The 15,076-nt window shown below is 34.6% G+C and overlaps 1 protein-coding gene across 6 annotated transcripts in view; it reads right to left on the minus strand.

The window, feature by feature from the left end:
- The window catches only part of Sdt (stardust), a 185,183-nt gene that overhangs the window by 159,055 nt on the left and 11,052 nt on the right, over positions 1-15,076 (minus strand). For 4 of the 6 annotated variants that reach the window (XM_026642230.2, XM_026642229.2, XM_026642226.2 and 1 more), the window contains exon 3: positions 14,304-14,361. In XM_026642230.2, coding sequence (XP_026498015.2) covers positions 14,304-14,361 — 58 coding nt within the window. Of the gene's footprint in view, positions 1-11,808; positions 12,091-14,303; positions 14,362-15,076 lie in introns of those variants that run through there. The other 2 variants (XM_026642228.2, XM_064217167.1) reach the window with 2 other exon arrangements.

Genomic DNA, 15,076 nt, shown 5'->3' on the forward strand with positions numbered 1-15,076 from the left:
TTGTAAATTGAAAAGTTCGAATTTCCCTTCGCGGCTCGATCGAAAGTTACGAGAGTTGATAAAAAATAACTCGTAACTTGAGTTAATTACTTCATTTTCTCGACCTACATTAACTTATTTTTCTGTGGTAAAGGTTGCTTAATATACGAACTTTGACAATTGCACTTAAATAAAAAAAAAAAAAAACGATTGCACTTATTTAGTTCTCATTTAGTACAGAAAATCAAGCAAATGTTTAGTATATGTAAATCTTATGGTAAGTGATTACCAGAATCTTAATGCAGAGGCTACAAAAGCGGCAAGGATACAAAATGGTATCAAGTCTGGGACCACCAGTGAGGTGTCCCAGAAAGACTCTTAAAAAAATTTCGCAGGGAGAGGGGATCAATTCAAAAAACTTGATGAGCGCTTGTTGCGCTTGAGACGCGGCTGGTGAATTGTCCACTATTCCCTACGCGGTCGATGCACCATGAAATTATTTTAGAAACACAGCGATTCAAATTATAATATATACTCATACATTAAATTATTCCGCGTGTATATATATAAGATTTTAAATTATCAATTAATCCTATATTTTAAGTAACTATTAGAAAAACGATGAAACGTAACAATCAAATCAATCAAAATATATATACAAATAACTTAATTTTGATTTTTAGACAAAAACTTAACAGCAAGTAATTACGATAACCAATCAACAATATTAAATAAAAATTTTAGTTTTCACCCAACTTGATTATTTCGTAAAATTGTGTCACGTTCCAAATAAAAAGTAACAAAAAATAAACTGATTTCACTGACCGTATTAATAAAAATTAAAATAAGAACGACACTTAAAACCGCAAACATAACAAGCTCTTACAATCATTTTTTAATACACTCTCGATACAACAATCGCTACACATGTATTTATATACGAAAAATAAACTTTAATTGTAATAAAATAAGGTATAAATTCCTTCACGCTATCATAACCGATGATAGTCTAGTGGCTATCTCGGCATCGGAAAGAGATCTTATCTATTTAAAAATGCAAAGAGAACATTATGTAATAGTTATACGGTTGAAATTGGCGTGCACTCAAATGAAATGTTGGTCACTTAGTGCCCGCTAAATGCGGAACCAGTTCCTTGTAGACCTCCGTTTGGTGCCTTATTTGAATTTCACACTTAACACCATACAATTAAAGGTTATATCAGATATTTTTTTTAAAGCCGCGTGTGGTACGTTTTACATTCGAACCATGATAGAACGGTACACCGGCCGTAGGGTAGTATAAGTGTACCGAAATGATGTGTCTAGACTCAAGACTGCATTCAATTTAATTTAAGACTTTTGTGTCATGTTCTTATAATCAAGTGTTGTTATTTTAAAATGAATTTGAAGTTTTTGCTTGATCCATTGCAATAGAAAATCTTATACATATATATCATATATTGGAATTAGTTTTAACGTTACCAATCATTTGATTGCTGATTCTCCGAACTCGAAATTCATCGAACCAATAATAGGTACAAAACAATGAACAAACAATACTTCACAGACGATAATTATGTTAGAAATATAAAAAGTAATACTTAGATTTGTAGTGTTCCGGTTTGAAGGGTGAGTAAACCAGTATAACTACTGGCACAAGGGACATACATCTTAGTTACCAAAGTTGGTAGCACATTGGCGATGTAAGGATGGGTTAATATTTCTTAGTGGCAATGGCTATGGGAGGTGATGACCGAGTCGCCGTACGTAGGGCGTCGTCGTTTAAGATGATTAATTAAATCATATTTGAGGAGAAGAGACCGCATGAGCACTGTTAATACCCGGGCGCTTGGGCGCTGATGGCAATTGTCATACATGTGAAGAGGTAAAATATTTCAATTTAAAGAGGCTTTGCATGTCAAGCGGAAGCGTACTATAAATATTATTTATTAAGTATTTTCTCAACAGAACTTTTGAAGCCTTTCGTTACAGGATTACGTAAAGCTTACCTCACGTGGAGCTACCACAGGTTCGGTATTTAGATACCATATTTTAATAACTAAACTAATCTATGAATAATTGCGTTTTATTTATCGACGAAACTGTTATTGCAACTTTGGAAGCGAACTTAAAGTGCATGTATATAAGTAGTTGATTGGAATAGTTTGATAAATAAAGGTATATTAATCAAGAACTATTCGTAGTACACAATATAGCATAGTTTATCAAATTGCATGGAACACGTGAATCTAAGGTTTGTTAAGCTTTATTCCCTCTTCGTTTGGAACATACTATAGTTACTATTTTACTTCTAACGAAAAAAAATCTGTCAGATATAAACGAACATAATTGTCATAGTGTTCAAACCAACCAAGAAACCTTGTGATAAATTTAATACTAACACAATAGAAATGAAATAGAAGCAATTTTTTTTTTTTTTAATATTGTAACTGTACAATAATCTTCACACACACATACAAAACGTAAGACAATATTCACACATGGAACGATTCAACGGTGTTCGTGAGCAGTTATATGACGAATGGGTGTAATGACAATAGCATGACTGCGTCGTATGTGATCAACGGATTATGACTTACCCGGTATAAATAAATATAAATATTGGACAACATCACATACATTACTTTGATCCCAATGTAAGTAGCTAAAGCACTTGTGTTATGGAAAATCAGAAGTAACGACGGTACCACAAACACCCAGACCCAAGACAACATAGAAAACTAATGAACTTTTTCTACATCGACTCGGCCGGGAATCGAACCCGAGACCTCGGAGTGGCGTACCCATGAAAACCGGTGTACACACTACTCGACCACGGAGGTCGTCAAACGTCATCGTCGTCGTCGGTATATTACTCAAGATTGAAGATACGAGAAAATTATTCTATAATTCGTAGGACATATCGTAATCGTGTATTTACCAGATACATAGTATAAAGCCAAATCGCTTCCCGCCGTCTCCACGTTTAGGTCTTTTAAACTACGCAGCGGATTTTAATGCGATTTCCGTCAATAAACAGTATGACCCAAGAGAAATGTTTATATGTATACTGCGTGGTTATTATAGTGGAGAGAAGCCGAGATCCTCAAATTTCCTAGCCGGGAAAAATATCAAGATTCGAGATTGCCCAGTGGTAAGAATCTCTTAACTGAAGCTGTGTATTCAAATCCAACGACCACATTATTTAAACATCTAAATAAATTTAATAATAAAAGAAAAAATAGGGAAGTGTTCATTTGTCTAGGACTTTTTTAAATATGAAATAATGAGCAACAAATGAGCTTGAAATAATAATCAATGTAATGTGCTGCAAACCATTATTGCAAAATATTTATGTCCCTAAATTCTAAGGAATCTTTAAGAAACAATGTTGTAACCATCAAGTATTCAATAGTTTTTATTTAACACGTCAATGGTACTATAACTATTGTTTTGTATAAAATATCAAAATTGTATCGCAGTAATATAAGCATTTGGTAGTCGACTTGACCGAAGATCGACGATAGAAATCGCTTCCACTCGTTAAATATTTAAATATTGTTATATTTGTTATATGTAACGTTATATACAACGGCAAAATAAGCCGTGCGACTAATGAGATTAGAATCAGGAAACGCTTGAAGCCTTAAAGTTAGGAATTAGCTGTTTACGAGAAATGTTGAATGAGATCTTTATTTCGGAAAACGTACGATAAAGTCACTCTATCGCATTAACCAGCGCTGACGCTAGACTTTACATAACATTATAATGTATATACTCGCTGTCCGTTTCGGTTTCGTACGAATACAGGTCATACAAAAATATTTGCCCTATAGGCCTCTTTATTGGTGAAATTTCCCAAAAAAAATCTTGGTCAGTCCGAATTTTTGACAACATACACAAATATTGCTTTCCTTGCAGTCCTTGTTCTTGTCCTTCAGATTGTACTATTTTTTTTTTTAAGTTTTAGTTCAGCTTGTCATTTGAGGTTTTAGTTGAGATCCTAAGGCCTTTTGACTAAAAATTCTAAGTTGTTACGAAGAATGGTTATTAATAACAACTTGGCGATATTATCTACGTAAATTAAGATTATCATTATTAGCTATAGGCGCTACTGTTGTAGGGTTGAAATTTATAATTTGCATTACATCATATTCTAATATTATTATAGAAATTAGAAACATCCTACTGATATTATAAATGTGGAAGTTAAGACGTTTGCTACTCTATCACAGAAAAAAAAATGGATTTTAATTTGGAATGGGATTACACCTTATACCTCGACTTTACACATAGATTACCTAACACCTGCACTCTCTATTCCGTTATACTAATAATCTGCTGGAACAGTAAATCCAACGAGACTAGAAAGAGTTCAAGCGCTGGACCAATGGCTTTGCGTGCTTTCCGAGGCACGGGAGCGTACACACTTCCAACATCCAGACTCCGGGCTGCTACTGACACTGTTACTGATACTGCTACTGATCTAGGGCTTGAAAACAGAACCTCGGGATCTGTGGCTATATATCCAGCTACTACACCAACTAGGCAGTCATGAATGAAGAAACAGATACCGATACTATAAAATTTAATATAGAAATGGCAAGTATTTTTTTTTTTTTATAGTAGAATAGAATGAATAAGAATAGAATAATTCTTTATTTACAACAACACACTATACATATTTTCTATACTTAGACAATACAGCTGAAGAAGTACATATTATTTAGAAAAAAAAAAACAAAAGATAATTAATTATTTGTACAGCGGTGCGTTGTTATAAAAGGAAGATCGCTCAGCATATGCTGACAATCTGGAATAGTAATACCCCAGGTGTCAGCGCTGATTTTCAGCGATCACCTTTAGACAGTTATGTCAGAGAACGTCAGCGACAGTTTGAATAAACATAAATAAACAATATTAATAATAATATGTGAAGACGATTAATATATAGCTTTACTTATATAAAATATTATTACAATAAATATTATATTTGTTGTATAATTTTAATATAATAACAACAAAAAATAAAAAAAAATAAATAAAAAAGTGTATAACATCAAGGTGTGTATGATGCACTATTGTTACTGATCGCCACGTCACTCGAGAACTCACAAATTTTGTTATAAGTTTATTTAGTCTGTGATGGAAACGATTAAGCAGTCGAGAGTGTGCACGAGATGTAACAATGAGGTTATGTCTGGTTGTATTAGGAATTGTGGGTATGAAAGAAGAATAATGAATAGAATATATATATTGAAGTAAGTATTTTTAAAATAAATAAAATTAAGTATACTTATTATTTTGTTTGTAATAAATTAAATTAAAACGAATAATAATCAAATATATTTTACAGGTTTTAAATGATTTGCTCTTTGAAAGAAAAGTTCTCATGTGGAAGTGGAATATGGTGAAATGTCGTTTATATGCAGATGCATAGCTTATTATTATATTTAACTGCATCGGAATGTCGTCCACCTCGCAGAAGAATTGTAGTCTGGTAGTAAAAAAAGTAAATAATTATATATTCCATTTTTTGCTTGTCAAGAAGGATTTTTTTATATTTTAATTTAAAATTGGAAATGGTTTTTAGATCCCTCAACGGTGGTGGAAGGTCATTCCAACACTTGGTAGCAAAGAATTTGAAGCTTCCTCTAAACGCTGCCGAATGATGCTGTGGTACTAACATACAATAGGATGACGCTCTGGTTTGATACCGCTTATTGGCATCACTTAGCCAGCCCAGCTTGCAATAAAGATACTGTGGTATTTGATATTTTACGACACCAAACAAAAGTGTAGCGAAGTGAAGTTGCCGACGGTATTCCATCTTCATTATACCTGCTTGATTTAAGTAAGGTGTAACATGCGCATAGCGAGGTATATTGAAGCAGTATCGTGCGCAAGCGTTTTGAACTCGTTGGATATGGTTTCTAGTGCAAGCCAGCAGCCTTGGTCCAATAAGCGTGTCAGCATAATTTAATTTGGACAAAATTAATGCCTCACAGAGACGGACGCGTAGATCAGGCCTAAGAAAAGGTCTAATACGATAAAGAACCTTCAATCGGTAAAAGCAGTTTTGAATAGTGTTAAGAACGTGTTTCTCGAATCGAAGGTTCTCGTCCATCAATACACCAAGATTTCTTGCTACCTTAACACGATGCACGACTTCATCATTTATTTTAATTATCGGATCTACCCTCGTTATCTTTTCAATCTGCTTTTTAGTTCCCAACACCATGAATTTAGTTTTTCGAGGGTTAAGAACCAAACAATTTGAAAGTGACCATTGGAAAATGCTCGCGAGGTCAGCGTTTAGCTTTTCAACAGCATCATTAACATCCTCCGGTCGAAATGATATGTAAAGTTGAATATCATCAGCGTACATGTGATATTGACAATTTTTTATGTGTCTAGTGATATCCGAGCAATATAAAATAAATAAAAGAGGTCCCAATATTGATCCCTGAGGGACACCTCTGACGACAGGTCTAGACTCGGAACGATTGATGGAACCATCATCATTTTTAATCTCCACTACTTGGGAACGGCAACTTAAATAACTGGTAAACCATTCAATAGTGTCTGGACTGAAGCCGTAGAAATGCAATTTCGAAAGCAATAATGGAACATTTATTGTATCAAATGCTCGTGAATAATCCAAGAGAACCAATATTGTACCTTCGCCTTGGTCCTGGGCACTGAGGACATCATCAACCACATCGATCAATGCCGATACTGTGCCCCTATGTTTGCGAAAGCCAGATTGCTTTATAGGTAGGATATTATTTGTTTCGAGGAATTCAGCGAGTTGATTGTGTACGATCCTTTCTAGTATCTTGGACAAACATGGTAAAATACTTATGGGACGAAGGTCTTTTAGTTCCATTGGATTATTAATTTTAGGGATTGGTCGAATAATTGCCTCTTTCCAGATTGATGGAAAGGTGTTGGAACACATGGACTTGTTCATTAGATTCGTTATGTATTCCAAAGTATATGGAAGTGTAGTCAACAACATTTCAAGGGAAATATAGTCTGAGCCTACTGCATTAGATTTTAAACTCGTTATTGCTTTTGAAACCGTGGCGTTGTCAATAGTTTTAAGTGTAAATGTGGCTGATACATTGCAATTGGTGTTAAAAAATGTAATGTCATCTACAGCTGCTTGATGTCTACCAGGAATATCAAGGAAGTGATTATTTAATTTTTGTGGATCTCTAAGATTTGTAGGTAAGTTCTGATCTTTACTATTCTTGAAGGAACTGTATTGCTTTAGGTTTTTCCATAATAATACGGGGTTGTTGCAGTTATTATTAATATGGATCTCGTAATAAACACACTTTTCACTATAAATAGCTCGTTCAACTTCCCTTTTTAAATCCTTATAAAAAGCAATATGGGTATCAGATTTAGATTTTCGTGACCTTGCATGAGCTTCATCCCGTGTTTTTATCATCAATTTTACATTATATGTTATCCAGGGGTAACCTTTATTTTTGAAATAATGTAATTTTAACGGAGCCAATGTATCGAATACCCACAAAATATTATCATTAAAAATACTAAGCATTATATTAATATCTTCTATTTTCGATATTTCATGCCAATCAATTCCGTTCATTAACAGTTCAAGATCATCTTTATAAATTTCCTTTATATTTCTGGAATAAAATTGGTTAGGGTGAGTTTTATCTTTACGGATGTTTACTTCACATGATAGCATGGTGTGATGACTGAGCGTACAGACATAATCCACCAAAACCTTTTCAACTTCTGCACTGGAACATATCAAGTCAATTAGAGTCTCGCTGTGATTAGTGAAATGTGTAGGAGAATTCACATATTGTCGCATTTGTGTTACATGCAGAAAATCGTTTAGAATTGTTAAATTATAACTATGAGCTTCCAGAAGGTTAATATTAAAATCACCTAATAAAAATATATGATCATAATATGGCAAAGAACTAAATGTATCCATAAGTCCATCAAAGAATATGCGAGTACTTAACCATGGCGGTTTATATGCGGTTCCAATTACAATGGTTTTATTTTTTAATTTTAAACTCAGCCACATTTGCTCGACCATGGGAGATTCTGGATGAGGGATCGTGTGCGCGCAAATACCACGTCTGATGTAAAACCCAACTCCTCCACCTCTGTTCCGCGGCACTGTGGCGGGGCGCGGTATATGGCGGAGAATGTACCCGGGTACAGAGGGCGCGCGCCCTTCCTCACCGTCTTTCAACCATGATTCATTGACGGCCATCACATCAACATTGTGTCGGTCCATAGCTACGATGAATTCGTCATGTTTAGTAGCCAGTGAGCCTTTATTTATAAGACCAATTCTAAAGTTTAGACTTTTAGACGTCATTTTTATTTTTAACATATTTTATTTGTAACTTTAATACTAGTTGTAAACGAAGTAAAATCTTAAAAGATAAAATAAATAAGATACTTAATTTCACCATAAATAATGTATTTCGTGGATAACTTGTATATATTATTTGACACAAGAGTAACGATAATATAATATATTTAATATCAATAAGTAATATAGTACAATAATATAATAAAGTAGTAAATAAATTAATAACAACGTACATTGTTAACAAGACACGGCTGTGCAACAATAATTTGAAGAACTTAATGGTATTAAAATTAGTTAACAAAGTGATGACCGTAGAACTATTGTTGGTATTTATTATGAAATCTGTACCAAAATATTGTAGAATCCACCAATCATCATAAAAGGTTTCTGATATGTAAAAATATATTAACAATAAGCAAATCATTAATAAATAGACATGAATCAGTGTAATTTCATTTTTATTACCCATATTTATTATAAAAACTATGCTGGAACCAGAAAATTTATATAAAATCTTTAATCTAAAATAAATTATAAAATGTATGATATGGAACTTTAATATAGTAAAAAATAACGATAAACTAGTAGCCAGTGAAAGTACCTGCATCTGGTTATTTGTATTTGTTTGTATATATGGTATATGTGTAGGAAAATGAATTATAATATACGCGTAGTTTAAAATCAAACCATACAAACACCAAAAAACTTTTCAATATCGCTTGAGGAACGAATGCGCCGTATTTCGCTGGAATCGTTTTTGCGCACATAAATACGCCCATTCTTAGTCCAAGAGAACCTCCACCCGTGACGGCGACACTCCTCGCGAGTCTTGTAGAACAACTGTCTATTCGTCCCTGTGAGCCGCTCGTTGACGTAGACGCGCCTGGGTTCGGTGTCAGTGATGCCGGAGGAGTCGGTGCCGCGGCGCACGCGCGCCGCCCGCAGCAGGGTGTCGCGCACGGAGCGCCGCGCCAGCCGCACAACGAGGGGGCGCGGGCGCGGGGGACGCTCGCCGCTATCAGCTGCTATACGCCGCGGCCCGGACCGGGCGACGCTGACGATGTCCCTCTCGTCCAAGTCCGCTCCTAGCTTTTTAGCTAGCGACATAATAAGATGTGTCGAGTTTTCTCCACTCTTCTCCTCCAACCCGGTTATCTCAACATCGTTGAGGAGCAATTCTTGGTCGCGCTCGTTCAAATCTAATCGCAACTGAGTGATCAACTTTAAAGCATCCTTATCATCTGTCATTGTTCGTGGCTCACGGCTCGCCGCCTCCAAATTGCTCAAACGAAGTTCAGCACTATTCAACCGATCGTTGACTGTAGATATGACAGTATGTAGGCGTGCAAGTTCGTCCTTGAATGACGTCATAACCGAGGCAATGTTGCCCATTTCGAGTCTCATGAGGTGTAACTCCTGTGCTAATGTCGGTGTTCCGTTTTCACCCTCCTGAACAGTACTCGGCGAGTTAGAGGGAGATGTATCACTCGTAACATTTTTGCTACACAAAGGGATTTGCTTGATACTCCGACATTTCGAGCATTTGGTGCCCTAAGTTCCCGATAGGAATTTCCCACACAACGAACACTTATTAGCCATGTTTAATGTATAAATATTGTTTCTACGCACAGTAAACAGACCACGGCAATTGGTAACACAAACAATAATTATTACATTTAATAAATGCGGGTAGGTACGTCCTGTTTGCCAATTCACTATTTAAATAATAAGTTATTTAGCACTATTTAAACAGATTTTGAGACTAATTTTTAGTTGTTTCACTGAACAATGTCTTATATTAACAGTTTTTATAATTTTGATAACGGCACAAATAGTTTTACTTATTTAATTTCACAATTATCGCGAGAGAACAACTGTCGTCGACGCCCGCTTGACGTAACGTAGTAGAGGTGGCAAAAGAGCAGGAGGCTCACCTGATGGAAAGTGACTACCACCGCCCATGGACATCTGCAACACCGGGGGGCTTGCAGGTGCGTTGCCGGCCTTTCAGGAAAGAGTACGCTCTTTTCTTGAAGGTTCCTAAGTCGTATCGGTTCGGAAAAACCGCCGGCGAAAGCTGGTTCCACAGAGTGGTTGTGCGAGGCAGTATGTATTGAACTTGAACAATGAAACTATTAGAACAGTTTATATTGGCCTAACTGGGTTTATTTGCTCAGTATGATATATTATTTATCCCTCAGCTGTCGTGGTTCCGAATGTAAATAAAGAGTAGTTTTTGGATCATGATTACGATACCTGCATTCTATTTATACGAATCGAGTTAGTGTAATTTATGCATAAACTTGACAATATTGTTCACAAAAGTGTATACTATATTGAATTTACGATGAGTATCAGTTTCGAGTTTTAATCGTAAACTAATAATCTAACCCATGGAGTATGCTGATTGCCTTGATTTAAAGTAGAAGTTTATAAACGTCCACTTCTGGGAAAAGGTATTTGAGCTGATGGATGATTTTACTAGTATAGTTCACGTGTGATCCTTCGTCGCATTTTGGGATTATGATACCTATACCACCGAGCAGGAATTAAAGGCAAACATAAGTTAAGGATATGTGAAGAGCTTGGATTTGAACCCGTAACCATTGGTTTCATGAGCTCTAACCAATGGCACATCTCTCTGTGCTCATAATTATTAACATAACAATGACGTGGCATAGCGATATATCATCAACATAGACCTATTATATAAATAATATAGAATATTTTTTATTGGTTTGTATATGCTATCTTTGGTTACGATTTCCGCTTTGACCATTGGACTATCTCGCCTTGCAAAATGATCAGTTCTCCCACTTAATATTTCAAATTGGTATTTTCTAGACTAAATCAAAAACTTATGGTTATTATTTTTTATTCGTCTTCTTCAAAGAACATAAATTTTACGTCTGCCGCGTGTTATAATGCATACCTCTAGAGGACCTTCACAGAAATCTAAGATCTTGTTCTTACTGCTCATTGACCTTTCCGAAAGAATTTTTATGGGATAGACTGACGTCTCGCACTGGGATCTCAAAAGTTACTTTTACTATATAGAAAAGTTGTCAAGCGAGTCCGTGTCGAAGAAAAATTTAAACCATATGAAGCCCACTAACTCTGTTCGCTTCCAAGGTTGACTGGTTTTTGCGATATGATTATTATTTTTTATAAGCCGGTTCCTATGTATCGGTAATTCGATTTTGGCATCCGCAATTACGGTTCAATTTTTTTTTTATTTGATTTCAATGGAAGTATTTTTAGTTGTTTTCGGAAAAAAAAAGATAATTTATTGTAAATAAATTTCCAGTATAGAGAATAGCTCGAAGTATGAAATATTTATGAATGTATTTTAAGATAAATAGGAGATATAAAATAAAAATACGTCATTAAAATACTTGACATGGTTATCCTTTCTTTAATACTTGTAAAAATATTTTTAAATAATATAAAAATACTGCTTACCAAGTATTATAAATAAGAACTTTATAACTGTCAAAGCACTAACACCAAACGCAGCGCTGGTGCCGCCCGACCTCAGTTCACTCACCCCGGCCTGACCACTCACTTTCTACCACTTCACCACTTCACCACTTCACCACCGACCACCACCATTACCGAAAACTATATTTTGCGTAACTAAACACGGTTAATTTTTCTATATTATTTTACAAACACTAAATTACACCGGTTAGCTACGTCGCGGTGACTCGACAGTGTTTTCCGTCTTGCTCACACAGGTTTTTGAATGGTGTTGCCGTGTAGTAAATATGTAATTCAACCTACGCTTAATTAAAATAAATCATTTAATTTTTACTTTAATATTTATTTCAATTTTTAATCTTTTATTACTAAAGGTATAGATTTATGATTTAGACTAAAACTTCTTATAATTTATGGTATTTATTGATTATTTTAATATAAATAATACATCGATTAATATTAAATCTTCTTAGGAATAAATATTAGAAGATTCCAATAAGAATAATAATAAACAAAATCGTTTCCTTAACGTAATGGAACTAGTTTTATTAATAAAATAAAGATTTAAGGTTTTTAATAATATTAATGAAGTACTTTAACTATCATTGCAAACGTATCTCTTAAACTACAAGATCATTTTCTTTTATTTATATTTCTTTGTATTTTTAGGGAGCTTTAAGGCAGTAAACAGGTATGACATCTAGCAAACGATACTGAGTAGTTTTAATGTACCTATATTAGGATATTACTAAAGTATATATGTAATATATACTATATGTAGTTCCTTCCCAATATTTTTGGTTTTATTTCTTTCCTGAAGAAATACAATTCTTGTTTTTAAAAATGAAAGTGGTCTTAGTTCCTCTTTGAAATATTAACTATTCACCCGTAAAAATCTTGTCAAGATGGGTTCGACGGTTTCAGAGATTACCCGGATCAAACAGACAGACGGACGAAAATTAAAAAAAACTATTTTATGTTTGAATATCATGTAAATTCATACATATTTATTAATACTGTATTATTTTGATATTTGACGAACAGATGATTATTTTTTTTTTATTTGTATGGATTCACAAATGCTGTCAAACAAAACGATGGCGTGGAATATTGAATGATGGAGAAATATGTCCCCAAAGAATTCTTACTTTATATACAATGTATTTTTGTTTTTTTTTTATTTTTAAAAATAAAATGATATAAACATCAATAGTCAATGTATTTTTAATAAACACTTTGTAAATTATTCCTTAAACGAAGCTAATGCAATTAACAGGCAACACCGCGACGTAACCTCAAAGGCTGTGTCCAGCGGTAACGTAGACAGGTCGTACTATACTTAACTCGTTCCAGTACTTTGACAAAGTTGTAATAAAACAATTCGTCACCGACTTTAGAACTCTGTCACATAAAATAAATTTCTTTATTTCACTTGCATTTGATTTGGATAGCGCACTGTATCCAATTTTCCGATTATTAACTGTTATTCTATTATAAGCTTTAAGGTGTTGTCTTAAAGGTGTTTCTTGTTTGTTTTAGTTATAGAGCAGTGTTCGTTGCTTTGAGGAAGCCATTCTCCGTTCTTAATCACATTAAATGGGAAAAGCGCTATGCAATCGTATTATTGAACGGGCTTAACAATCGTTGTGTAATAAATTTTTATTTAAAATTACACCTGTGATAATAACAATTCATTCGTCATTACCCGATTGCGACGCAGAAAACTGTGTAATGTGTTTAACTAGTAACATATCCTATAACATCAAGTCGATCTATTATATTTAATTTACCGACAAGTAATAATCGTAATTGTTAAATATTAATAACGCATTAAAAAATCAACGATAGTAGAGACTAGATTGTATGTTGAAGTTAAGATACCACTAAAAATTACAGATTACGATAAAAGCACGATATATATTATAAATAAACATTAAGCACATTAAAATTCTGCTGGCCTGGATTTTAACCCACAACCAAATTAAGATGCACGCGTTCTAACAACTGGGTCGTCCCGGCTTATCACAAGCAAAGTTCCATACCATAAGTTCAGTAGTCAGTGCCTTCATAAACTTACTACTTTAAAGGTTCCTATCCAGGTCCGAGATGGCCCAGTGGTTAGAACGCGTGCATCTTAACCGATGATTGCGGGTTCAAGCCCAGGCACGAACCACTGAATTTGCATGTGCTTAATTTGTGTTTATAATTCATCTCGTGCTCGGCGGTGAAGGAAAACTTCGTGAGGAAACCTGCATGTGTCTTATTTCAACGAAATTCTGCCACATGTGTATTCCACCAACCCGCATTGGAGCAGCGTGGTGGAATATGCTCCAAACCTTCTCCTCAAAGGGAGAGGAGGCGTTTAGCCCAGCAGTAGGAAATTTACAGGCTGCTAATGTATGTAAATGTAATCCAGGTCCACCCTATGTATAATAAAGGAAATGTTTGTAACTATGTATGTGTAACTTACGTAGTTTTGTTTCGCTCCGTCTCTTCACTCGCAGTTTGATCACACACGACGATATGCACTGAAACAAATTTAATATATTAGTATAAGGTAAAGGAGACCCGACCCCGGCTGAACTGGGAAGAGGGTTTGGACAAAGAAGAAAGAAGCAGAAGAATTTAACAACATAATTAAGAGGCTAAGGATGGTTTAAGCTGTCATTGATTTTTTAGCTCCTTAATTTGTGCTTATAATAAATCTAGTAAAATATTCTGACCAAAATTACGTTTGTCCGATGTAACTTTGTCACATAGTTCCTAGCAACTCATTTTGGAGTAATATGGTGTAATACCAAGCTCCAAAACTTCTCCCCGTGACAACAATTTATATTTTCAAGTAACCCATACACGCCCAAACGCAAAAGCGTTTTAGTAATTATAAATTCGAACCGATCACGCTGTTCACGTGTAGGAATTTCCTCCAAATCGTCGTGGAGTTTTCCTCACGATATTCCTGTCACTACGTGTACTTTAAAATATATTATTTATTTTAACCTGTGCTTAGATCTCCCGACTACGGTCATTTAACCTTCTAGAGTCTTGATTAGGAATTATTTGTATGAACGAGAAAAGAAGAACAGAAATTTATCAGACAGGTATATATCGACAGAAAGCTGTTCTAAAGAAATTTGAAGTAAAAAAACTGGGTTCCATACCATTATCTATAAAAACGACAAAAAAATCATGACTTTTGTATATGATCTCTTTTGAGTATTTATTTTATTATGTTTTTTAGTA

The sequence above is a fragment of the Vanessa tameamea genome, chromosome 15, assembly GCF_037043105.1.
Source record: "Vanessa tameamea isolate UH-Manoa-2023 chromosome 15, ilVanTame1 primary haplotype, whole genome shotgun sequence".
Lineage (NCBI taxonomy): Eukaryota > Metazoa > Arthropoda > Insecta > Lepidoptera > Nymphalidae > Vanessa > Vanessa tameamea.